The following is a 24,891-nucleotide window of genomic DNA, read 5'->3' on the forward strand; positions in this document are numbered from 1 at the left end:
GCGTCCGGTGGGCGGGGCAGGGTGGGAGCGAGAGGCGGCGGGAAGGAAGATGGCGGCCGCTCCTCAGGCGGCCGTTAGGGGGCGCGGAGCGGCCGGGGATGGGCCCGCCTCGCCCGGCGGCGGCGGGCGGGGAGCGGCGGCGGCGGCGGCGGCCTGGTCCGGCTGCGGCAGCAGCAGCGAGGGAGGGGAAGGGGCTGCGCGCCCGCCATGGACAGATTCGCGTGGACCAGCGGGTTGCTGGAGCTGGGGGAGACGCTGGTGGTCCAGCAGCGCGGCGTGCGCCTCTGCGACGGGGAGGAGAAGGTGACGGGAGCGGCCCTGCGCGGGGCCTGGCGGCGCGGCCGGGGGGCCGCGGCCGGGGGAAGCGGCACGGCAGCGGGCCCCGGCCGAGGAGGGAGGCGGGGGACGTGACCGTTGGTGGTATCGGGCGAGGCGGGGTGGGGGGGGGCGAGATGAGGGGCGTGAAGGGGCCTGGGCTGCGGGCGGGGCACGGGAGGGCGAGTCCGTCTTTCTCCAGGGCCTGGCGGGGCTTGGCTGTGTGGGAAGGTGGCGAGGGAGGAGATCCGGGCGTTGTGGGACGGAGAAAGGCCTCGGACGGTGTGTGCCCCGGGGAGGGAAGGAGAGCGGGCTCCCCATGGGGCCTGTGTCACTGTCGGGAGCTCGGCGCCGGCGGCTCGGGGGCTCAGCGCTCGCCCGGCCGCCGGTCTGTGCTCTGGGGCTCCGGTGTCCTGCACGGGCAGGGCTCGCCGCTCACACCGCGGCCCCCCCGGTGGCTGTAAGATGCTCTTCCACGGCTCCAGCCGTTGGGGGTGCGCTCCTGCCCTCCGCCCTTACCGGCGCCTGCCCGCTCCGCCGCACTCGCCCTTTGTCTCGCCGTTTTTCCGCACCTCGGTGGTTGCACGCCCTCGTAAAAAGCCGTGAAAACGCGCCTCAGGTTTTACACGTAGGAAGCAGTTCGCTAACGCAGGCTTTCCCCGTGCTGATGGCTGCCCGATCAATAAAGAGCTTTGCAACAGTAAAACGGATAGAGGCGATGCTCCTGTGTGGTAGGCCGGAAGATTTCGGACTGCGCGTAGCGGCTTAGTAGGCTCGCTTTGCTTTTTGGCGTAACTTTTTTTTGTCAGCAGATAGCGTTCCGAAACCAATAGCCCCGTTTAAAATATGATATTTAAGAATGTTTGTGTATCTTGCGCAGCATATGGAGGGAGGATCTTTCAGGATTTCCTGGGGGAAAGTTTATGCAGTTAAAAAAGGAAGTTTGTGTATATCCATCTAATCCTTTTATACCAATTCTCTGCATTGTTTCCTAAACTTCATTTATTGTGTTTACTGAAAAAAGAGAGTGTTCTCAAAACACTGGCATGTTGAGTCTGATTGCTGTATTGTGGTAATATGTAACTTTCCAAGATCAGTATTTACGCAACTCACTGGTTAAATTTGTTGTTGATCTGTTTTATTTTTCCTGTTTAGGTGAAATTTGATAGTGGAGTATTACTGCTTAGCACACACAGACTAATCTGGAGGGATCAGAAGAATCATGTAAGTCCCACTTCGGTCTCTTTTATGTCATTCAGTTGTAAATTCCATAATAAACAACAGGTAGCTTGCAATGAAAGACTGCACATGGAGAGGAGATTTTTCTTTCCTTTCTGTGTGTTTTGCTTTACAAGTATAGTCCATTTTTTGCCTCACAGTGGAAAGAAAATTTTGCACAGCAATGTTCTTTCACCCAATTCTGCTTTAATAAAATAATCATGCAGAGATGAGGAGGGATGGGAATGAATCATGTAAATTTTCCTTTTCTATGGCACAAAAATAGAGGATAAAAGAGTCTGGTGTCATGCACTAAACAAAAATTGGTTTTGAGACTGAAGTTGAATGTGACAAGCAAATCATAATGTGAACTCCTCTGCCATGCTCCTTGTCTGGCAAGACCTTTTCTTCCTCATTGTTTTCAAGTCTGAGTTTCCTTGTCTTCTGCTCACACCATATAGTCCCAGACCAAGGTTTGATAGTAGGATGTGTTTGGTGGCAGTATTATTTTGTACAGATCTTACCCTCCCAACTGCCTGTACCTGCGCTGAACTGTCCCTTCAATAAGCCAGAACATTTGTCTGTACTGCTATGGAGAATTGACTCGGAGGTTAAGCGGCAGTGTGAGAACAACAGCGTAGTAATACTGCTGTGGAACGCTTTGTATCATCAAGCCACAGCCTGAGACAGCAGGCTAGAAATGGGTGAAGAAGGCTACAGACACAAACAAAGCTCTTAAGCGTAGACTGTGACAACATGCACCACTGTATAGCTGCAGTTGAAGAAATCCTCCTCAGAACCAGGTTGGGTTATGCTTGTTTTGGACACAATCTTTTAGAAATTTAGCCCTGGAAGCCAGAGTTTAGACAGAGCATGTTCAGATGACAACTTTTCAAAGATGAATTATATTCCACTGGACGAGTTTTGCGCAAGGATAGCTGAAGCACCTCTTGCACCCAAAGGCCGTTCCCTAACAAATGTTACATCCTTGCTGCAAAGCAGGATGCTACTAAGAGCCTTCTGAAGGTAGGGTCACCAAGGATGTTCTTAATTTGGCAAAGCAGTATATTTTTTCTTTGGGGATTGTGTGTGGGAACAGCAGAACCATTTTTAGCACAAATTTTTGAAAAAGTTTTGAGAGCTGGTTCCCAGCGTGGGTCTACTTGTAAACAAGTCAGGGGTTGATTGCAAAGACCATGAGCTATTCTGTATAAATTAACCTTTTTTTGGCACAGTCAGCATGAGATAATTTATCTGTGCTAAACTGTCTGTGTTAATCACTTCTTATTTCTTCATCAGCATCTCCTTTTGAGAGGTGGGCATGTACTGCACATGCACTGCTTCTAATCTTCTCACTTGGACTTCTTGCTTGCTTGGAGTACTGTTAAGCATTATGGCTTCAGCAAGTCTTACAGCTGTCCATATCCCTATTCTCTCCTTCCCAACTAAGGGATGACATTTGTCTCTTTTCCCCGACTTCTCCCCCTGCTCCTAGGCCACATGGTTTCTTGTACTCTTCCAAGATCATTGAATTTGCTAAATCAGCAGAGAAGAACCTTGGAGAATAAGAAAAATAATTTTATTTTAACAAATTAATTTAATTCGGCAAAGATTCTGGCAAGCTCCAGGCTTGATTGGCAGAAGGGACAGAAACATGTGGCCAGGACATTGGCAAAAATTACGCAGTTCTCATCAGGGGAATATAAATATAAATGACTTTGTTAGTGTGGTGAATAAAGCTGATTCTTTTTCAAGCTCTTAGGACTGAAACATGGGGAGCACAATGCCCTTTTATTTTCACGGTGAGTTCTTGGCTAAGCTCAGCTGTGATACAGCACCAGCCTTAGAAATTTTAGCTAGGTTACCTAGAATAAACTTGTAGAGAGGGTCACCTTTTATTTCATCAGCAAACTTTAGTAATAAATGGGGCGTTTGTCATTAAGTTAACATAGCACACCTTTTTACAGAAATGGACAGGTGTGTTTTATAGCTGCTGTTGTTACTTACATACCATCTACATTTGAGCAGTATAGAAAATACAATGATTTCCAAAGGAAAAAAATATGTAACTTTTAAGTTTGTTACATAGCTAGATTTGTACAACATTTAAAATCATAAAATCATGCATAATGTGAGCATGAGACATTAGAAAAAAATACCCAAATAAACTCACAGCATTTTTCACACATCTCTCTTTTTGTATCTCTTCCTCTTGCTTCGGTCACCAGGAAGGGGGGTGATTCTAAGTCCTTGTGTTTACAAGTTTGTAACTTTGTAGCTGTCAACTAAATTAATCAATCATTTTGACAGTGTACATACTATATATAGATGGACTCTTTTGTCACTTTCAAAAACTTTCTTTAACAGAAGTATCATTTTGCCTATATTTAGTGTCCAGAGCTATGTGGGTGTTTTACAAACAATAGCAGTTCTACATAATGGCTGTAGAATCCGGAGCCGTAGAAGAATCTAGATAGCTTGTATTAAGAGTTTTTACAACAGGAAGTACAAACCATGTTTTTCCCAATGAGAGATTTACTCATTAGTCAGAGTTCCTGCATGTATACTTCTCTGATCTCCAATTTAACGAGTATTTAATTATTCTATGCAAAGAGGAACAATTTTGGTAGTAGGGATTGAGAGGGCCCTGTAACAGTGTTCATTGTAACCTGGTCTTAGGCACACCCTCATGGCAGATGGAAGAGAGAGGTTCAAAGAGGGAACGCAACCTGTGTTGCCTCTATTGTGGGTGACTGTGTCACTCACTAAGTTATTGCGCAGAAGACGATGTTCACCAAAGGATATTCACCAAAACAAGACCAGGCACCTAATTAGTTGCTTTGAATTGCTCCCTTGAGCAATTTCTGTTTCAAATGCATACAGAGCTTAGCCTGGGTAGGTTAGTCTCCCACAGATGGATACACTGTTGTCTCTTGCTCTGCTTTGTTTTGTCTAAAGCTAATGTGTGTTGAGATGCATCAACTGCTGGATTAAGTCCTTCGGTGTGAGATAGATGGAGAAATTCCTGTTCCACTCAGAGGATAGTCTAGTTTTTTAGACGTTCAACACTTAAAATGCTTATGCTTTTGGATATTGTTTTAGCTCCCAAAGTAACATCAGTGCAAAAATGTTAAGAAAATAATGAGCATTGTGCACCTACAGGGATGAGCTGCAGTAGTGTGGAAATTTTGTTTAAATTTTGAACTTAGATACTAAAGATCTGTTAAATTCCTGAGTCGTCCTATGAATCTAGCTTGAGGTATCTAAAGTTGACACGTTGACACTGAAGTTTGTTTTTTTGATCAACTAGAACTCAGTTTCAACTTTGTATTGTCTTTAATAGATTATTTCTATTGTTACCATTATATTTCATATGGAGTGCCTCAGGCAGCACCTGTAGAAATCAGTACTGTTTATGAAATGTGGAGAGAGAACACGTGTTTTTAGAGAATGAATAGTCAGGATATGGCTTTAATTTCACTTGTGTTTGTGTTGATTATTCCAGGAGTGCTGCATTGCTATACCTCTGTCTCAGATTGTCTTTATTGAAGAGCAAGCAGCTGGGATAGGAAAAAGGTAAGATGATAGTCATTGTCTTTTTCAGATGGATAGTTTGCACATGCATGTTACGTGAGGTACCCAAGATTATATATTAATCCATGGTAGGTTCCATTTGCAATCTAAGTTTCCAGATTGACAGCCACAAGGACCTGCTTTCCTCACTTGAGGTCAAATGTGTAAGGGAGTCCTGACAAAGTAGTGTTTGATGTGATTTGTTAAATAACTGTCGTGTAATTGCTAAACAAGTATGTGTTCTAGCTTGCCATTTTCATTTGAGTCGTCATAAATGACAACAGTGATTTTGCTGGATCTAAATTTGAAAGCTAATTTTAGTCTTTTGTGCCACAGAACTGGTTGGGGATAGAAACTCTGCCAGATCCCATGTTATATAACTTTTAATGACCATATGATTCATTCGAGCATGGAAATGCTAGTGATGGTTAGAAGGAACTTCAGTGTTTCCACTCACTTGAGAAACTAATTCAGTATGGTATGTGTATAAAGAAGTTTCACAAGAAAAAGAGAAAAAAAAATATGTAGTTGACATCTGCTTGCAGCTTACAGTCAGATGGGTAAGGTAAAATGCTGGGGGTGTCCAGAAGAAATCAGGTAATTCACTAATGCTGGAGAAGTCAAATAAAGACCCATGAAAAAAGTATCAGTAAAATGAAATGGGAATGGCAGACTTGCAGTCATGCTGTGATAGCAGTCTGTTATGTTCCTAAAATAATGCTATCTCAGGGTTTGTTTTGGTGGTAGTTGTCATTTTAGATTGTTATTTCCATGCATGTTACCTTTGAGTGTTGGTTTTGGACAAATTCACATACAGTGTTCGCAAGTGACATATACAAGTGGGATAGGTTAAACATAATATTGAGACCTTTTGTTTTCCTATGACAAAGATAGTGTATTTTGGCAGTAGTTATTGCAAGTCAAAAGCCAAATCAAATGACTACTTGATGATTAGTTTTTATCTTAACTAAAAGATTTTTCAGAAATTATTGCTTGAAATGTTAAAATTTATTATGTTTATTTCATAAGAATCGATGGCACATTTTAAATTTTGAGATGTTGCAGTTTTAAAGGTAATAGTAGTTTCTATGCAAGATCTACTATATTATTGAATATTGAGTCAAAATACTCTAAATGTTGATTGACAAGCATAAAGCATTATTTGCTGTACTTTAGCTCTTATGTGAGATAAAGTTAATAGAGGTTTTTATTAAATTGTTAACTCTGATTGTAGAAATATATTTTTTTAGATATTATAGAAAGTCGCCTCTTCTCTTTCTTTTAACTTTTTCTTAGTGCCAAAATAGTAGTTCATCTTCATCCTGCTTCTTCAAACAAAGAGCCTGGTCCCTTCCAAAGCAGCAAATATTCCTACATCAAACTTTCTTTCAAAGAACATGGACAGATTGAGGTAAGTTTTGTACCATGCAAGCCCAGCACGTCAGATCTTTTGGACATGCTTTTCTCCTCTTGCTGTGTTAGTAATAATTTTCCATGATCTTCCCATGTTTACTTTTGAGGTGGAGCTTTTTCAGTACATCCTTTTTGAAGTCAAACACTATGAGCCTTCAGGGTTCTATACTTTGGTTAAATAATGCAAATACAGTTTCAAAAATGTCAAGAGGCATTATTAGGCTTTGTCCTTATTTTAGGAGTTTTAATATAATCTTATGCTTCCTTTTTCAGTCTTTTAAATTGAACACAGGATTTTCCAAAGTGACGTCTCTGAAATCTGTTAAATGTTTAACAGAGTAAAAGATGTTTCTTTGTAGCTAACCCTCTACTGAAGAGGAATCAAGCAACTTATTCTATGATTCTATGAACTTTCCTTACTTTTAAAAGCATGCCTTTGAGCAAACCACGACATTTTTAACTTTAGCTTGGTTTAGAACAGATATTTTGAATATCTGAAAAAAACCCTTTACAATAGAAGTACTCATGCGAGTTTAACTAGTAACTACATGGCTCCTCCTCTAAAGTGTATATTTTTGAAGATTGGACACGGAGAATTCCCAGATAATGAATGTTGTACTGTGGATGTGTAGGTGTTACCATGCTTTGTCTTGCAGTGAAGTTTATTTCATCTACCACCAAGATGCTAAAAATACCCAGAGGTACCCTGCACAGTTTATGAAACATCTGTTGTCACTCTTTAATGTTTGTAGTTCTATAGACGGTTATCAGAAGAAATGACACAAAGGAGATGGGAGAACATGCCTGCTGGTCAGACCATTCAAGTTAACAAGGATCCACGGGTATGTGCAGAGCTTCTGAGCAGAAACTGCATGTAATCTCTTGTTTCCACTTCTTGCTGCCCCCATATACTTAATCTAGCATGCCTCTCTAACCAACACCCTGGGCACATGTGGGAATTCAGCTTTACTTTGCCAGTTTCTTCACTGGCATGAAATAGTTTCTCCTTTGCAGTTTTCACCTGATACAGAACACTGTGGCCTCTCTTCCTTGAGTGTGTTTAGACTTGAATAGTTGATAATGAGCTCCATTTTTTAATGTAGTTAGACACACACACATAATTATGCAAATATTTTATATATATATTTGCATATAATTTTATTCAGCATGACAGATCTAATGAAGCTGAAAGATTTTTGGTCTTAATTGTGATTTCTATTTTATTTTTTGTGGCTGGTAGTCAAATATATAACATGTAACTTTATATAACTCTTTGGAAACTATGTATGCTTGATTTAAAGGTATGTTCTAAATGGACAGTTGTTATGGAGAATCTCTTTGTCATGTGTTAGATTGCCTTTATCCGTCTGCATACTTTGAGGTTATAAACTCTGATAACATGCAGATGTTGTTTCTGTATATGAATATGTTGAATATATGAATATATTGAACATACAGTACTATGTGAATGAAATAGGATTATTTAAAGATTGTTCAACATCAGATCACATATGTCCTCCTTTGTAAATGTAGTACCTATAAACATAGTTGCATTTGGACTAATGGGGAAGCCTGCACCCTGCGTCAAGAATCACTTAATGAAAATGCCTTTCCTCCTGTTCTTATTCTTAAGTCATAGCAAATCACTAACACCAGTGCTAAGCTTTGCAGTCAGAGGTTTGTGGGCTGGCACCGCTGCCGCTTAGGTACTAGCCTTTCTGAAACACCTTTGGCATCAAATGAAAGGTTCACCATCGCCTCCATTCTGATACTTCTCAGCAAGGTAAATTAGACTACACTCCAGCTTGTGTTTCTGTGGCTATGTTTCTTCAGGCTAGATTTCTTGAGGTGATCATGCTTAGATACAGTCACGCATTTCCACAGCTCTAGTATAGATGTTCACACACGGACTTGGGAGGCTTTAATTGAGATGAGCTGGAATGCTCAGTCTGGATCAGGCTATTAAGCAGCTTCATTTAATAGCTTCAGTATAATTTATTATCTGTCTACTACAGCAACTTTATGCATGCTTTACACTTACTGTTTATTTTTTTACACTGGTTTAAAAAATACTTTCAAGAAAAATATTGTATGCATGATATCAGCTCTTTGGGGGAACGTTTCTTGTCTTCTAATGTAAGGTTTTTCACAGTGAGGCGGATGAGAAAACTTAGCGTTTCCTATTTTGATTCCTTTCATTATTTTCTTTTGCAGGCAGGAAGAATAAGGGCTGTAGGAATTGTAGGGATCGAAAGGAAATTAGAGGAAAAAAGAAAAGAGACTGACAAAAACATTTCCGAGGTAAATACTACTGAAGTTTCAAGGTCAACCACCTGTCTGAGCCATTTACATTCATTCACACTTTCTTTTAGGGGCAGCTGTGACTATTTATTGGTTTTGTTGAGAAATCTGAATTTATTAAGAGTGTATAATTTACAGTTATTTACTTTGTTTAACTGGCTTTTTAATATATGTACAGGTACTTCATTTAAACAGTTCTTTTCAAGAAGACTTGTTTGAAACTAATGGTGTGTATTTATAAAATTAATTTGGGTAGAATTAGAAATCTTGAGTTCCATGACTTTTCATCAGGGGAAGCAGAACACAAAGGCATCTGCAGAAAGAGACTATTACAAGTTTGGATTTTTTTTCCTTTGTTTTACAGCTAATTTTGGTTTCAATTGAAAATTTTATATTAAGAAGAACACACTGATCCAAGTGTCTGCACGTAACTGTGGTGAAGTTAGGTATTCATCTTATAAATATTCAGTTCTTAAATGTTAGATTTAGGCTTATAATTACAGTAAAATGTTCTGCAGTCCAGGCATCGGCAAGATGTTACAAGTATCTTTGCGAAATACCTGGGATAGATGGAGACCATCCTTTTCCCCAGAAACAGCACAATAGTTGAATTCTAGATATCAATACTGATGGACAACAGAGGCAATTAATTTATTCATATATACATGGGAGCAATATTCTCAAAAATAGTCTGGTTCTGTCTTGGTAGTAGAGATTAATACAGAAGTACTCATAAACTACAAGCAACAGATTTGTTCTTGTGGCAAAGCTTTATGGGATTCAGTGTGCCACAATAAAAAAGGCATTCACTGCTCTGATACATAGGAAAATTACAGTACCTTTGCAGGCCTCATGCTGTTTCAGATACTGGTGGCATTAAACTTTTTCCTTTCTGTTTATGAGGAACGTAATGAATGAAGTTCTGTGTGTAGTTCAAAAGGTATTGTGGTTACATGCGTGTGCGTATAGAGTTCAAAAGGTATTGTCTGGTTATTTTTTCCTTTAGTAGCTTTGTCAGAGAGTAAAAGAAATCCATTTATACGTGTTGTATGAACAGAGGAAAACCATGACTTGTAAAATCCTGCCTTCCTCCAGCTTTAAATGTTATAAATGACTTAATTTAAAAAATGGTGCCCTGGCTTCCAGGAAAAGGCTTCCTGCATCTGCTGTTCACTGCTGATAAGAATCCAGTTCTTTAGCCTTTTGTTTATCTGAGGAAGTTCCTGTTAGGTGTGTGCACATTCCCCTTTGTTTCCAGGCCTGCCCTCGGTGAGTCAGGCAGAGGAGGAGTTAGACACAGCATGCTGTTTATTTAGCTAAATCAAGGGTTCTTTTGATGAATGATGTTTTCATGCAGGTTATAGAGATTAGAAATAAGCTGGGAAAAGCCTTGTTAGAAAACTTTTTGTTGATATCATATACAAGTGCAGAAGAAGGACTTCGATTTACACTAGAGATTGGGAAAATCTATTGTAAATTACTGAATTTGGCAGACTAGTACGTAAGAAGAAATATTCCAAAGAGAAGCTTTTGTTCTGATAGTGGTAGATTATTGTTACATGGCGGTATATTTTCTTTTCTCCCCTTGGACCTAGCTTTGTCCCACTTAATTTTGGATACCTAATGTAGGTACCCATGTTACGAGGCTAGACTTCTCCAGTCAGTGGAGAAACACTGGCACCATTAGGAGGGATTCAGATGAAAAGCAAACTCTGTCCGTTCCTGGAGGCATCTCTTTCTCTTCTTTGCATGTCGAATTGACCAGTAAGCTTCTAAGTCAGGCGCCTAAATGTAGATGGGAACAATTGGGTCTTCCTGCACAAATTCTGCTAAAATGTGTCTTTCTAATGGAGGATTAGTCAGAATAAGCTAGGAATCCCGTAGAAGCAATGGCTAGAAGCTGTAGGCAAGATGTATCTCTGGTCATTTGATATACTCTAACTGAACAACCTTCTTTACTTGTGGCTGGAGGGGTTGGGTGCTGCTGTGAGGCAAGCTTTAGCTGAAAAGGTTCAGGAATTTTTCTCACGCTCGCTCGGTGTTAAAAAAAGGTCGTTTGAAAAGGTTGACCAGCTGGGCGTTTTGTCACGTATTTGAGAGAAGCGGGTGAGAAGGCTGAATGTATGTTGCTGAGGATGGCAGAAATGAGAGTTACTTTTTAATATCGTTGCAAACTTTTTTTCTTTTTTACATTAATTTTTTAATGCTAGTTGGTTATCATTACTAAAACTTTTGAATTTCAATATACCTTCAGCTTTTTTTAAAATATGTTTTATTTAAGCCTAAAAATGCCCTTTGTGGGTTGTTGCAGAATTGTTGTATTTGAGACCGTAGCAGTTTACTAAGCTTAATAGACTTGATATAGTGGTGGTCCTATGATGGATGTCCAGTTTATTACATATTTTTTTTGTGGAAACAAACTAAAAGGTTTCTTAGCCTAGAAAAAAATTGTTTTGTAGAAATAATTTTTTCCCTTGCTCTAGCAGGTATTTTTGGTTTTTAGGCCCAACAACTAGAGTTTTCAGAGGATGCTTTTTATCCGGTCTTTATCTTAATTTATTTAAATCTGATCATTTGTCTCATGGATCTTATTTTATTCATTTTTTTAACTATTTTGTTTATTGTGGTAGCAGCACTGTAACTATGTATGCGATACTTCAATGAAGAGATGTTGCCACACATTTTCAGAGGTTTTGTCTCTTCAGTTAAGCATACATGTGAAAGCGTATACCCTCTTCCTTGCTGATTTGGCATAACTGTTTCTTACTAACTTAGTAATTTTACTTTAATCAGTAGATGTTGTCTTGTCAGGAGGAGTACTTCCGTAGCTTTACAGCTGGCTTGCTGCTGCCCAGAAACAATAGATCTCCTTGACTGAGGGTAACTGTTGGAAGAAAACCTACCATCACCTCCAAGAAACCTTCCCCCAGATTTTAGGAGAGCATAATAACCGTGGACAGTTTAATCTTTTCTGGGCCTTAGTAAATCATGGTTCCTTCCTATCATATGGACTTCATAAATCATATTGAATTACTGTTCACATACTAGAAAAGTGTGTGATTGTTTGATTCTTTTCTTCATTCTTTGTTGATTATGGATTGTATAATTTTGATTTTAAGACCTGATATAAAACAGATATATCAACCAATTACATACAATATCTGACATTGTAACATACTAATCTAGAGGGAGAGTAGCTCTGACAAATAGCTTGGTTAGGTGGACAAAGGCAGCTCGCTGTATCCATGAAGCTGAATGCTGTAATTATACTGATCTGCAGTGTCTGCTTTTCATTTTAGGCTTTTGAGGATCTTAGCAAACTAATGGAGAAGGTATGGCATGTATCAACTTATCCAAGCAGACCAATGCTTGTTTTCTCAGTTTTAAGCATGCTTTTCTCTGTTGAGCTGAAAGTTGACTTATCTATGTGTCTGTCTTGATAGGCTAAGGAAATGGTGGAGTTATCCAAGTCAATAGCTAATAAGATTAAAGAAAAACAAGGTGACATCACTGAGGATGAGGTAAATTATTATTTTTTTAAGTCAACAAAAAATGTTCCTATGCAAAGCAAAAAGCTATCCGCTTAATACATGTAAATAAAGAACACTTCATGGTTGGTATTTTTTGTGTTTTAATTCTACATAAATTAAAAGTAACTTACTTGTTTAGTGTTAGCTTTTCTTTTGACCCTTTCTTAAAAGCAAAGATTTTACTGCCTTTGTGTAAATTTTTGTATTTTTGACCTCTGCTGGTCAAAAATAAATTGTATTGAGTCTTGCCTTCTTTTTGTTAGTAATTGACTTTATTGGTAGTAAACTGAATGGAATTATTCACCAAAACTGTCTTATAGTAATAAAATCAGACTTTTAATAACCAGAATATTCACTAGCTGATGTGCTTTTAAATTTATTTGTGTATTTGTTTAGACTATTAGGTTCAAGTCCTATCTACTGAGTATGGGTATAGCTAATCCAGTTACTAGGGAAACATATGGATCTGGTACACATTACCACATGCAACTGGCGAAGCAGCTAGCTGGAATACTGCAGACACCATTAGAGGTAAAGTACCTAATTTTGCCCCAGCATTTTCCATGTGTTGCTGAATTTTGATGTACACGTGTTTTGGCTGTAGTGCTGTGCCTTTTTTTAAAGCCTCAGATTTAGCAGCACAGCCTCATATTCAGTGTTTATGGAAGGAATATATATCCTCTTTCTGAATAATGAAGTTTAAATATAAGGAAGAATTTTTCTTTGTAGTAAGGGCATCTCAACTTCTAATTTGCAAAATATCAGTGATATTTAGAAAGTGATACTAGCAGTCTGTCTTCTATTTGAACCTCCCTGTATTCATCCTTTGCTGAAGAATGTTAACTTTTTTAAAGAAAGTGTGAAACAACACTGACTTTGAAAACATAAGTAGTCAATCTTTAAACTGCTTAAAAATTACGTTTTCTGCAAATATAGCACAGATTTATTACGTAGATTACCCCCCCCCCCCTTAGTAATATCACATATTTTAATTTATCTGAAGCTATGGCAGAATTCAGGGTTCTCACCAAAAATTTAGATTTCATGTTGCAACTTCTAAGGCTACGTGTCTACTAAAAAGCATAGATATTACAGTATTTTTGTGAAAGCTATGTGCTACCTGCTATGATCAGAATGGAAAACTGAGTATGTCTGAAAAGTAAAAACAGTAAATTGGTTGATAGATTTAATACACTGAAATTCCCTGTTCCTGTGATTTATTGTCTGCTTTAAAATCAAAGTCATTCACAGTCTTTGGATGTAGTATCAGTGTTTCGCATTTTAAAATGATTAGAGAAAGGTATAATACAACAACTTGCCTCTCACGCTAGAAATAGGTGGTATTGCCTGGGTAGTTTTTTTCATTAAGGCCCATCATTTAGCTCCTCTGTTTTGCCTGTTTAATCAGTCAAATGCAAGTTGAGATACTGTGTTTACTAGATTAATGCTATTTCTCTTACCAGTTTTGTGCTTAACACAGGAGCGAGGAGGGATCATGTCACTTACAGAAGTGTACTGTCTGGTAAATCGCGCACGAGGATTAGAGGTGAGAAATTGGTTTTATTGTATATTTTATAAAAATGTACTTCAGTGATAAGGTAATTAAAGGAAAAGGGTAAAAATGTTCCCTACCAATTGCTCACTCTACCCGTCTAACAGCATGAAGTGATCAGCCCTTTATTAAAATTAGGGGGGTTTACTTTTTTCCTTTCTCCTTCTTCCATGTACTGTTTATATATCCTCTATAAGTTGTCATAATGTATGGTGCTTTTTTTAATACGAAATAAAAGGGAAAATCCATCCTTATCTGGAAAGAAGACTGAAAGGACAGAGAATAGTAAAGAATGGATAATATTTTATTTTACAAAATACATCAATTCTTTCTGTAAACAGGGCAAGAAGGATTATTATAGAACACACAGTAAGGGAACAGAAAGGAGCATAAAAGCCAAGAAAATAGACTGCACAATAGAAAGGAAGAAAATTAACAGTATTGTGTAGCCTGGTGTATTTTGTAGCTTTAGTTATTAAAACTGTTTTGTTTGGTGTTAGACTGTATACTTGAAATGCAAGCTGTGAATAAATATGTTTTACTATTTTAATAGTTGCTGTCACCAGAAGATTTAGTAAATGCTTGTAAGATGCTGGAGTCGCTGAAATTACCACTAAGGTAAGAGCTTTACAGATATATTTATAAAACATGGCACTGGCAAGTCAGACCGTGGTGCTTGGATGACTTGATATTTACCTGCAGTAGATTTTTTTGCTTTTTTTAAACAAAGTCATCCTTTGCTTAAAGGATGCTGCTGGATGGACCAACATCCACTCTATATTAAAATATGAATTTTTAACCATTGTTCACTTTGCTAGGAAGACAATATGCTTTTCACTTCCAATGCAGTTTTTTCAGACTAGGAAAAGTGTTTAACTAAGCCCAGACATACGCCCTGCTCATTTCAGTCTCTTCAGATTTTGAAGATGCTTTTAATATTAAGTTCATTTTACAGAGCTTTTTTTTTTTTTTTTTTTTTCCCCTTTTGTAACGTGGTTATAGGTATAGATGCATTAGAAATGCAACCATAGGTGATGTGCACAGGGTTTTTTAGTTACTTTGACTCTCTCTTTTGATTTTAGGCTTCGGATATTTGACAGTGGTGTGATGGTGATTGAACTCCAGTCTCATAATGAAGAGGAAATGGTAGCTTCTGCTTTAGAGACAGTAAGTATACTTCATTTCCTTCAGTGTTCTGACCATGCTGGGGAAATTTAAACAAATTAGGTATAAAAACTTGAGGTACAGGATTTCCTTTTGAGCTTTTGAAATACAAAATATTCCATTTCCAGATCTTCTGACAGTAATACTTAAATAGCACTTTTCATCTTCAAAGTGCTGTGCAGGCAATAATCTTAGTCATTGCTTTCTCCTTAAGTAATAAATCACTTTTCCATCTCTTCTCAAACTTCATTAACCTTCAACCTTCCTCCAAATCTTTTGCGCTGTAGGATAAAATTCACGGCATATATTAAGAACTTAATTTAACGGAAGTGGACTTCAGACACTGTACACAATGTGCTTGAAGGTAGTGAAAGTAGCTCAAATGCTCATATAGGCAGTTGTTTGGTTTGGGTTTATTTCATAAAATAGCACACTGTGTGTGTAACATCTTGTACCGAGTTTGATGCTGTGAAGAGTGCTCAGTTGGAGAGTAGTGCATATAGAATTAAGCTAGCTTCATCAGGAAAAAAAAAAAAAGAGTATATATTGCTCAGTGTGGTAAACCTTCATGGTCTTGCTACCTCTGGACTCTTTGAAGTCCTGCTATCCCATTGTTTGATGCGTTTTCCTGTGTCTTTTTCAGTGGGATGTAATTTTTTGGTTTTCATACAAGTTGAGTAAAGGCTGATTCAGTGTATCCAAAGTTAAACATCAGAATCAAAGAGGACTTTAACTTGGGCAGTCAAGAAAAAGTAGAGCTATCACAGACACCTTCTCACTGGATAGATGAGGTAGACTCTTCAGTGCATTTTGCATGATTGTTACCAAAAAGATTTTTAGATGAGAGAAATGTATGTAGCTGTCTAAAAGATTCCATCCTTAATTATCAAAACTAAAATGCTTAAATCTTTTAGTATATGTTAATCCTTTCAGTTTATGTTCTTATATTTACAGAAAAATACCTAGTCCATTTTAGGTCTTTTTCTGATTATTTTTGGTTTCTAATTAATTTGTTGCCTTCAGTAAGAGAGCTTATCTCTTTGAAAGGAAAGGAAAAACCTTTTCTTGATAACAAATGAGGTCAACTGCAAAAAGCAACAGATGGTGGATTTATTACTGAAGTGCCTTTTTTCTTTTATTTTTTTAATATGAGACTTTGACTCCATAGAAAAAAGCAAGGGAGAGGCTTTGAATGAGGAAGGCTAGCCCATAAGGGGAAGGGAAGATGACATCAGACTTGTGGCCAAAAGCACCCTGTACTTAAAGTATAACGTACAGTTACATGAAACTTCTGAGTAGAAGTGAAAGGAAGTCATAGGGTTTCAGACGGGAGAGAGATGTAGTTTTGAATGGCTGGTGAAGACAGGAAACGACATGGAAGTCAAAGGAACCCGAAGTCACCCTTGTTGAGAGTAGTGGTTTGGGGAGGAAAGATAACTAATCGCCCATATGCATATCGGATTGTACAGCTGACTTCCGTAACTCAGATTTTTGATCACTTAGCTTCATAAAATCTCAAGTTAGGACTAATTTAATCCGAGTTTGTGTAAAAAGACTACTGCTGAGAATGACGCAGAATAGACCCCTCCCCGCTCAGTTATGTGGGAAGCAGGAAATGGCAACTACATCTGGATTTACAAGTTTGCTTGAATCTGAAGCAATGGAGAAATGGAAGAATTATTAATTTGTAGGGCAGTAAAACATGTTTATCTGGGAAATTCAATGCACTAATAAGTCTAGACTTCATATCTAATATTTTAAGCATCCACATGTCTAACCTGTGTGAGGTTTCATTTTAGCATGTATTAGCTAGCATGGTTGAGACAATGGGGCCAAAGTTTGAGTCCCAAGACTGAACCTATCTTTTGTGTCAACTGAATGTGATGGTGGCTTTTACTGATCCCTCTGGTATGCCATAATATAGGGTGGAGTACTAAGGTGTACAGATTTTTCTATAGGCAGTGGGGATATTTTAAATCCCGTTAAACTCAAATTCTCCACTTCCATCTGAGATGACTTAAATTTCTAAATCGATGACCTGCCCTGAACAGGTCTTTTATTTCCTCATTTAGGCTTCACCGTTTGCAGAATCACTTAGTATAGTTGGGCTGTGTAAATACTGATTGTAATAGTATACTGCTGTCTGAGCTATTCTAATGTTTCCCCTCATTTTGTCCTAAGGCATCTTTTAAAAAAATCCTAAGGAAAGGGTACCATGTGATTTTTTTTTTTTTTTTTTAAACAGATTTAACTCTTTTCTATGTTCCTTTTTCATAGTTGGCAATTTTCCCAGGACACAGAAGAGGTATTTTTAAGGGGAAATACTCATAATTGTTTGTACTTTTTGAAAATGCAAACAAACTAGTTGTCTTCACAAGGGATTTGCTACCAATTTTATCACTTCACGAGGCTAGACCTGATTCAATAGCTGAGATAACTTCATTGTTCTTTTAATGCCATAGTTTGTTTATTTGTGTGTTTGGTTTTTGACAGGTATCTGAAAAGGGTTCTCTCACAGCTGACGAGTTTGCTAAGTTGGTGGGGATGTCTGTTCTCTTAGCCAAAGAAAGGTAAGTAATAATTGCTGTGTTTAAGACATTCATTGTCATGTTGTCCTCAAGTAATACAGCATGTCTTCTTTTGCTTTCTCTAGGCTGCTTCTTGCTGAAAAGATGGGCCATCTTTGCAGAGACGATTCAGTGGAAGGCTTGAGATTCTACCCAAATTTATTTCTGACACAAAGCTAATATAGTTTGTGTACAGTTGTTATGTAACAGTTGAACAAGAGAGCAGAGGGCAGAATCCTTCCAACAACTGACTTTAAAATTTTTATTTTGTTAGTCAACTGCAAGAGTGATGAACATTGCAATGCTTTACAGTTCTCAGGTATTTCAAGTGCTGAATCCTCTTAGGTGGAACTGAAAGGAAATAGGAATCACTAAGTCAGAAGCATGTTAATTGTCTCAAGCTGGCTAGCTCATGTTTCAAGTTTTATTTGATGTGCTCTGTAGTTTCTCATTTCAAGAGAAGTCAGATGAAGATTCCACACAAGTGAAAGTGGAGAGGATGTCCCTGTAGTCTGCCATGAGGGTCGGCACCCAGAAGACAGGTTACTGCATACTCCGATTTCACTTTGTTTATGTCTAGAGCAACAAAGCAGACAGATGTATCCGTAGCGATAAGAAAAGTGGCTTTGGTGCCTACTGAGGTATAAGGAACAAACCAGTGTAGAATAACCCCTTCTCCCTGAAGTGAGGAACAGTTTTCTGAGAGAGGATCTTGGGGTTCTTGTACTTTGAGACAGAAAGAACCTGCTGCAGGAGAGGTTAACGTACATTATGTGAATCTAGAAAACACGGTGTTTATTTTGTCATGTCTTATGCTAATATCTCAGATAGAAGCATTGTTAGCACAGACTTCTTTTTCCTTGCTATCTTACTGTCTTGTTATGTTGCGCTTTGAGTGCCCTTTCTCTGTCCTCTCTTTACATAGCAGAGTGTAGTGGCCTCCTGTCACTCTACCAGACTCTGTGCTTTAATGTGCTGCTTTTTTATCTTGTACTTCTAATGAAAGATCATTTGTTTGTTTCATCAGCCTATTATCTGTTTTGGAGAGACGGTTCATTTGCTTATATCTCGCATGCGAAAATTAATATGCTTTCAATATTGAAGGGAGGAAGACTATCGCCCTGTGTTTAATAGTCACGAGGTGTCATATTGTTTGGTATTCCTCACCCTGTGTTCACACTGAATGCAATTTGATAGTCTCAGTTTTCATAACTCCAGTGGAGTTGTCACATTACTTGAAGATCTGTTGTCATGGTAATAATGGTAAGTGGATGTTTACGATCCACGTTACTTACATTTTTGGTGTTTTGAAGTGACCAGTTTTAACAAATAACAAAATTCATTCAAGGAACGGGCAAGGACAACATATAGGTAACTGCACTGTGATTGTAATGGCCAAACCGACATTACAAAAAAGGAGAAAAAGGCTTTTAAGAGCTGAAAATATTTTCAGAACTAGTTCAATGTTACTGTAGCTTAGACAAGGGTTAAGAGCCTGCCAATAAGGAGTTCAGTGCTGAGATCCCTACAGTGATGATGCTTTTGGTTTGTAGGATGCTCACTTAGATCCAGGGAATTTTGTCCTCTTATCCTTGTCATGAGCAAACTTTTATGCAGTGCTTTCTTTAGGGCAGTTTTCCTCTATTTCATGAAGGTGCTAAAACTAACGTATTTGACACAGCTGAAGGAACCGGTTCCACGCTATTTTTACTGTGTTAGCCATCTAGTCTCATCTCTTCAGGAGCCGTACGGCTTGCTGCTTTTCATCCTCCCCACAACCCACAGAAGAGATCTATGCGAGGTACGCCAAGCATCGCGCATCTAAGGAGGGACTGAAAAGTGAGAAATCCAGAAGGAAAAAGCTGGTTTCTGACAACTGTTTCTTTTGCCCGATACCCAAACCTGTCAAGGGAGACTCCGTGGTTTATGGGCCTGAACCTCTCCCCACGAGGGGGCATGTCTTCTGCAGAAGGAACAAAACCAGAAGGGAAATGCCAAGTGTAAACCGCCAGCCTCCGTTGCTCCAACCCTGAGCATTTCATTATCTTAATTAAGCAATAACAATACAGCCTATTTAGAGTGATGGTACCTTCTCAAGCTTTCCTTCCCCAAGATTTTTCCTTGACTTTTTTTTTCCTACAGGGAAGAAACCTATAGGGTGTATTGTTTAGTTGGTTTAGAATGTAAACATACACATGAGAAAATGACTACTAGAAAGTAATAAAAATTAAAAGATTTTCTTAAATAGACTGTTCTCTTGTTGTTTTTTTTTTCCCTAAATGTTGTGGGCAGCTTTAAAATCTTTACACATCAAAATCCTGTGGTTCTGTAGGGCAGGTTTTAAAGCACATCATATTTTTGCTGTCTCATTTTGTACTTAAAAGAGTACAAGATAGTTTTGATTTAAAATTAAAAGACAGAATTAAATGTAATTAGAATGTCCTGGTTCTGTTGCAGAGTAGCCTGTGACCCATCCCAGCCAGAATTGCAAAACTATAGATGTCTACACAAGCACCAGTTTCATGAGGGAGCCAGTCTGAGTCTGAGCCAAGCGTATATCCTGTGCTAGTGTTGGAAAGGCATTTGACATGTTTGAATGTGTTTTCCCAGCTGAAGGACAACAGAAATCATCTATCTGATACCATACTGAGAGCCAGCTGTCGAGCAGACAAATGGAGTGACACGTGTACAGGTGTGTGGTATCATGGTAGTCCATCACACTGTCCTAAACTGTTGTTGCCCAGTCCTGTTTCCATTGGTACTACCAGCAAAAAAACTATTGACTGTATTGAAGTGGGATTATAGGAGAGAGGAAAATACAGGAGTTGCCATTCTCACAGATGGCATGTATGAACCTTTCATGTTTTGATTATTCCTAGAATATTTGTATCGTGATACATGAACATTACTGTGTTTTGCCAGGGCTGCCCAATTATACAGTCCTTTGAACAGAGGTTTGTAACAGAGGTCTGTTCAAAAACTGCTTGGTTTTTTATGGAGCAGTCTTAAATGATGATTATGTTTTTAATTTGAAAACACGGGCCTTTTTATACCTCTGATGGGAAGAGAACGCTGCTCAGGAATCTGTACATCTTTTGCCTTTCTCCTTTGCCTTTTTTTTCAGGAAAATTATATTCAGCCTATGGAAACGTGGATCTAATCTGAACCATATTTCTGAAGTGCAAACATTTTTATTTTTTTTTTGTCTGAAAGATAGATACATGTATATGTCTGTGTATTTGGAAGTCTTTGGAAGTGTATCTTTAATAATCACTACTAGCTGCGTATTGATTAGCTAAACTCTTGGATGCTCAGTTCTTCTTCTAACAGGACTTCTACAGTTTGTCCAAAGGGCCTGACTGTGCTTCTTGTACAATTAGTGGAAGTATTGTCACCGAATTCATGAGGACAGTAGTGGGGGATAGCGGGAACCTGTTGCCAACAGTAGAAGTTCCTGCTTCCTCAAGCCTGGGAGGTTCTCATTTGCAACTGGACAGTTCTTTCAAAATACACCCTGAAAAGGTGGGAATGGCTGATTCAAAATAATTTGTGGATTTGATATGACATCATTGTTTCCCCTGGGAGGAACCCCCTCTGCAATGGTTTTTTTTTTGAGCTAGATTCACAAATATGACAATTGGCGTTGCTTCTCCTTTTCCAGGAGTTCCCATTTCATCCTAATTCTCAGAGCTTCAGGCATTCATATGAAATGCAAGACACTCTAGCTCCAGGTCATCTTCTGCTGGGAAGACTTCAGCTATCATTTTGTTCTCCCAGGAATGAGCTGCAAGTACTCGTGCTAAGAGGATATTCTGGGCGTGTCTGTTGGCAACATTCATCTTTATTTTAAGGAAATACTTAAATACTTTTTGGAGCAGAGGCCCAGGTAGTTGTCCTGGCCAGCAGGCCTGAGAGTCATTTTTCTTTGTGGTTTTAGAATTGAAGTAGTATTCAAATATTAAAAAAAACACCAAAACACAAAAACTTCAGGAGGGACTGAGGAAACCTCAGTTCCAGAAACCCCATAGCCTGCAAGTTAGCACACACTCGTGAGAGGTAGACATGACAGAAACCACCCTGCTTCATATCCCTGCTCCAGACCAAAGACCAGGTAGGAACTTGGGTCTCTGCTTTCCCACTGGGCTGGGAATGCTGTGACTTCAAGTTCCCACTGATGAAAGAGAACATTAAACCCTGCTCTGCTGTGCTCACAGCAACAGTGGGCAGCAAGTTCAAGGTAAAAGGGGCTGGTACTGCTGGTGCTGGTACTGGTACACAGCACTTCTGTGAATCTAGTCCTGCTCTGAGCGTAAGGCTCAGGCTATTTAGATGTTTTGCATTGTTTTGTTCAAAGTATTTTATGTAACTTGGAGGGTTTCACTTAGCTGATGATGAATTATCATCATGATTATCTCAGGCAGTAAGTAAAGGAGGGGACTGGTAAAATCTACATGCTGTTTCACTGTATTTTTGAAGTCAGCAGTTAACGAAATCAGTGCTCGTGTGTCCCTTGCGCCATACATGCAGAACACTCCCAGAAACTCAAAGACAGGACTTGTTATTTTCTTTTAACCAAAAAATCTGCAGGAGGATACATGCTGTGTGAAGTACTCTCTTTTTGCAAAGAACAGTAAAGGCAGCACAGTTGCACAGAATAAATTTGTGTCTGTTGCTGGTATGGCATTTGTACTGTGGCTATTTAATGATTCACTTTGTGTAGGTAGAATTCTTTTCAAATGTTGCCTAAATATAACAGTATTTGACATGCTATATGAGAAACGTCTGTTCTTTCAGCCAGACTCAGCAGTTGTGTGTGTGTGGCATAACTCCCCTGAGTTTCACTTCACATTGGATGGAGAACTTGAGGTGTGTCCTTAAATTGCAAAGATACTTTGGTTTGATCCACCCATTAAATGAGAATGGCAAAACTCCCACCGACTTCAAACCCAACCTTTGTTATAATTATCAAATGTTGACTAGTTAACAGCTCTGAAGATGGGTGTATTGGGTATGGCTGAGCTCTGACAGCAAGAAGGAAGAGCTTAAAAGACATCCTGGAATAAGATCACAAAATGTTTTGGTCTCTTCAGCAGAAATACCAAACTAGGCACAACTGTTGCAAAGTGACTATTTCTGATCTTTCTGCATTCCTGTTGTTTTTTCCACAGTGTTTTGGGAAAGCCCAAGATAAGGATAATTTTTTTTTTCCACTGGGACTCTAATCTATTTATAGGTTACAAGGCCAGAAGGGACTATTATGACCATCTTGCTTGACCTCTCGGGTAACAGAAGCTGTAGGACTTCCCTTACTTAATTTGTGTTTGAAGTAGAACTCTTTTAGGAACAACAAGAGATTGCAACTTCAGGGAAATCCCACCGCAGCTCTCGGCAAATTATTCCAATGACTATTACCTGTTGTAAAAATGTTTTCAGTCTATGTAATCAGAGTTTGTTTAGCTTCGGCTTCTAGTCACTGGACCTTACATTTAATAAGCCCTCTACTAAGTGGAAGGTGTCCCTGCTCATGGTAGGGGAGTTGGAACTAGATGACCTTCCAACCCAAACCATTCTGTGATTTTATCATTCTATTAAGGGTGAGTTCCCTTCATGCCGCGTGTCCTGGCATGTAACTCTCTAAGATTACAGATAAATCATTTGGAGTCCTTCTGCCCACCACATTGTCCTATTTTCTGCTCTTCCCAAGGTTTTCTGTAGTTACCTAGTAACCACCTTAAATTGTGAACACCAGCACTGGACCAAGAAAAGCTATTGCAAAAGTACTAATTGCAGAGGTAATTTGTTTCCCCAGTTTCTATACTCCCAGCCATCACACATAGATCCACACCCACGCTATGGAACGTGTGCTTGAACCTACGCTTGTGCTCAGATGCAAACATGACTTAGATGTCAGACTTCTGCTGGACTCTCATTCCCGTGGGTATCTTGAGAAAGAGAGAAAGCGGGGTTTGAGGGTAGTCTCCTGTAAAACTGCACTAGGCTAAGTGCACTGCAGCCTGGTTTCCTGGTGGGCATCCAAAGCTAGACTTTTCCTAAGCACAGTACGAAAACTATGCGCCTGAACCTTCGTGCTATGGTTGTGTGATTATTTCTCATAGTGACAGATGAATTTCACTCAAACATCTCTTTATTTTGATAAGGTATCAATGGTAACTACTCTCTCCCCAATTTTCCTATAAGTTTTGTGTTTCCTCATAGCAGTTTGATCGAGGTCATATTCCTTGCACTTGGTCATAATACTTCCAGGTGGGATAGTGGCAAAAACTTGTGACATCTTTCTTTGCTCAAAAGCTGTGGGCAGCAGCACAAACAAACTGATGTGACAGTGGGAGCTCAAGATTAGGTAACAACTCAGTATGATCTCCAGATCTTTGTGAAGTAATGAGTACCCAAGAGGGAGCTGCACATACTGTAAAGCATGTCCTGCAGTCTCTGTTCCTAGACATGTAATTTTATGGGAGCTATATTAAAATATGTATTGCCTAAAGCCCAGCTTACTCAGAGATTGCTCAGTGGTAGTGACCTGTCTTCAGGACTTGCCTTTGTCCCAGTTTTTGTGTTACCTGAAAACTTGAGCAGCAATGATGTTACATCCTCTTTTAGGTCTCTGATAGCAGTTTTAAATTGCGAAAGCCTAATCCATACTTAAATCTTTAGGTAAATATGTCCTGCATGAAGATGACACATTAAAGTGACATTTTTGAGACGAATTAGTCAACATTTAATCCTTTCAATGCATGCTGTGCTGATTTTGCAGAAGTGTCCTTGGCGGAAATGTCAGGGGTTACCAAACCAAATGTTCTATGGAAATGTAAAATATTATTACATTATAACATTGCTACCTTTACTCACCAAACTTGTAACTTTACCTAAAAGACATTTTCCACCAACCTTTGTCAAGTGGCATTGGTGATGGTACTCTGCCTTTTTATTATCAGCTTTTCCACCCCTGTGTCTGGAATCAGGGTAAGGCTGACAGGTCTGTATCAGCCAGGGCTGCTCTCACTTTACAGAGCAACCAAACCGATAAAACACCACACACGAGCATTCATCCAGTGATCTGAAACCTCCACAGCATCTCCAGACTAACTGATTTGAAAAGTAGTATTACAAATTGTTGGATGAAAGTTTATTCAGAGCTGCTGATTTTAAGTTGTTTAACTGGAGCTGCTCTTATTTCACATCCTCAGGCTTGCATTGGGGTAGAAAGTATTTTGTTACCATTCTGGGATATGGCTCT

General features: G+C 39.1%; 1 protein-coding gene across 2 annotated transcripts; it reads left to right on the plus strand.

Annotated features, from left to right (window-relative positions):
- The first annotated feature begins 113 nt into the window (after positions 1-113).
- On the plus strand, positions 114-19,878 carry VPS36 (vacuolar protein sorting 36 homolog). 2 transcript variants are annotated; one of them, XM_030036478.2, is made up of 14 exons: positions 116-303; positions 1,471-1,539; positions 5,039-5,109; positions 6,403-6,517; positions 7,272-7,361; positions 8,734-8,820; positions 12,120-12,152; positions 12,264-12,341; positions 12,747-12,881; positions 13,831-13,896; positions 14,456-14,520; positions 14,985-15,069; positions 17,560-17,636; positions 17,720-19,878. In XM_030036478.2, exons 1-14 carry the CDS (start codon positions 208-210, stop codon positions 17,811-17,813), a joined length of 1,161 nt encoding a protein of 386 aa, XP_029892338.1. In that variant the 5' UTR covers positions 116-207; the 3' UTR covers positions 17,814-19,878. The 2 variants fall into 2 exon arrangements, with proteins under 2 accessions (XP_040984626.1, XP_029892338.1); XM_041128692.1 differs by lacking the exon at positions 12,120-12,152 and having other exon boundaries at positions 114-303.
- Positions 19,879-24,891: the final 5,013 nt, after the last annotated feature.

Source organism: Aquila chrysaetos, chromosome 14 (assembly GCF_900496995.4).
Source record: "Aquila chrysaetos chrysaetos chromosome 14, bAquChr1.4, whole genome shotgun sequence".
Lineage (NCBI taxonomy): Eukaryota > Metazoa > Chordata > Aves > Accipitriformes > Accipitridae > Aquila > Aquila chrysaetos.

Coding starts and splice junctions, on each gene's coding strand:
- VPS36 (XM_030036478.2), top strand. CDS start 208: ATGGACAGATTCGCGTGGACCAGCGGGTTGCTGGAGCTGGGGGAGACG. Junction 1,540..5,038: donor GGAGGGATCAGAAGAATCAT/GTAAGTCCCACT, acceptor TGATTATTCCAG/GAGTGCTGCATTGCTATACC. Junction 15,070..17,559: donor TAGCTTCTGCTTTAGAGACA/GTAAGTATACTT, acceptor GGTTTTTGACAG/GTATCTGAAAAGGGTTCTCT.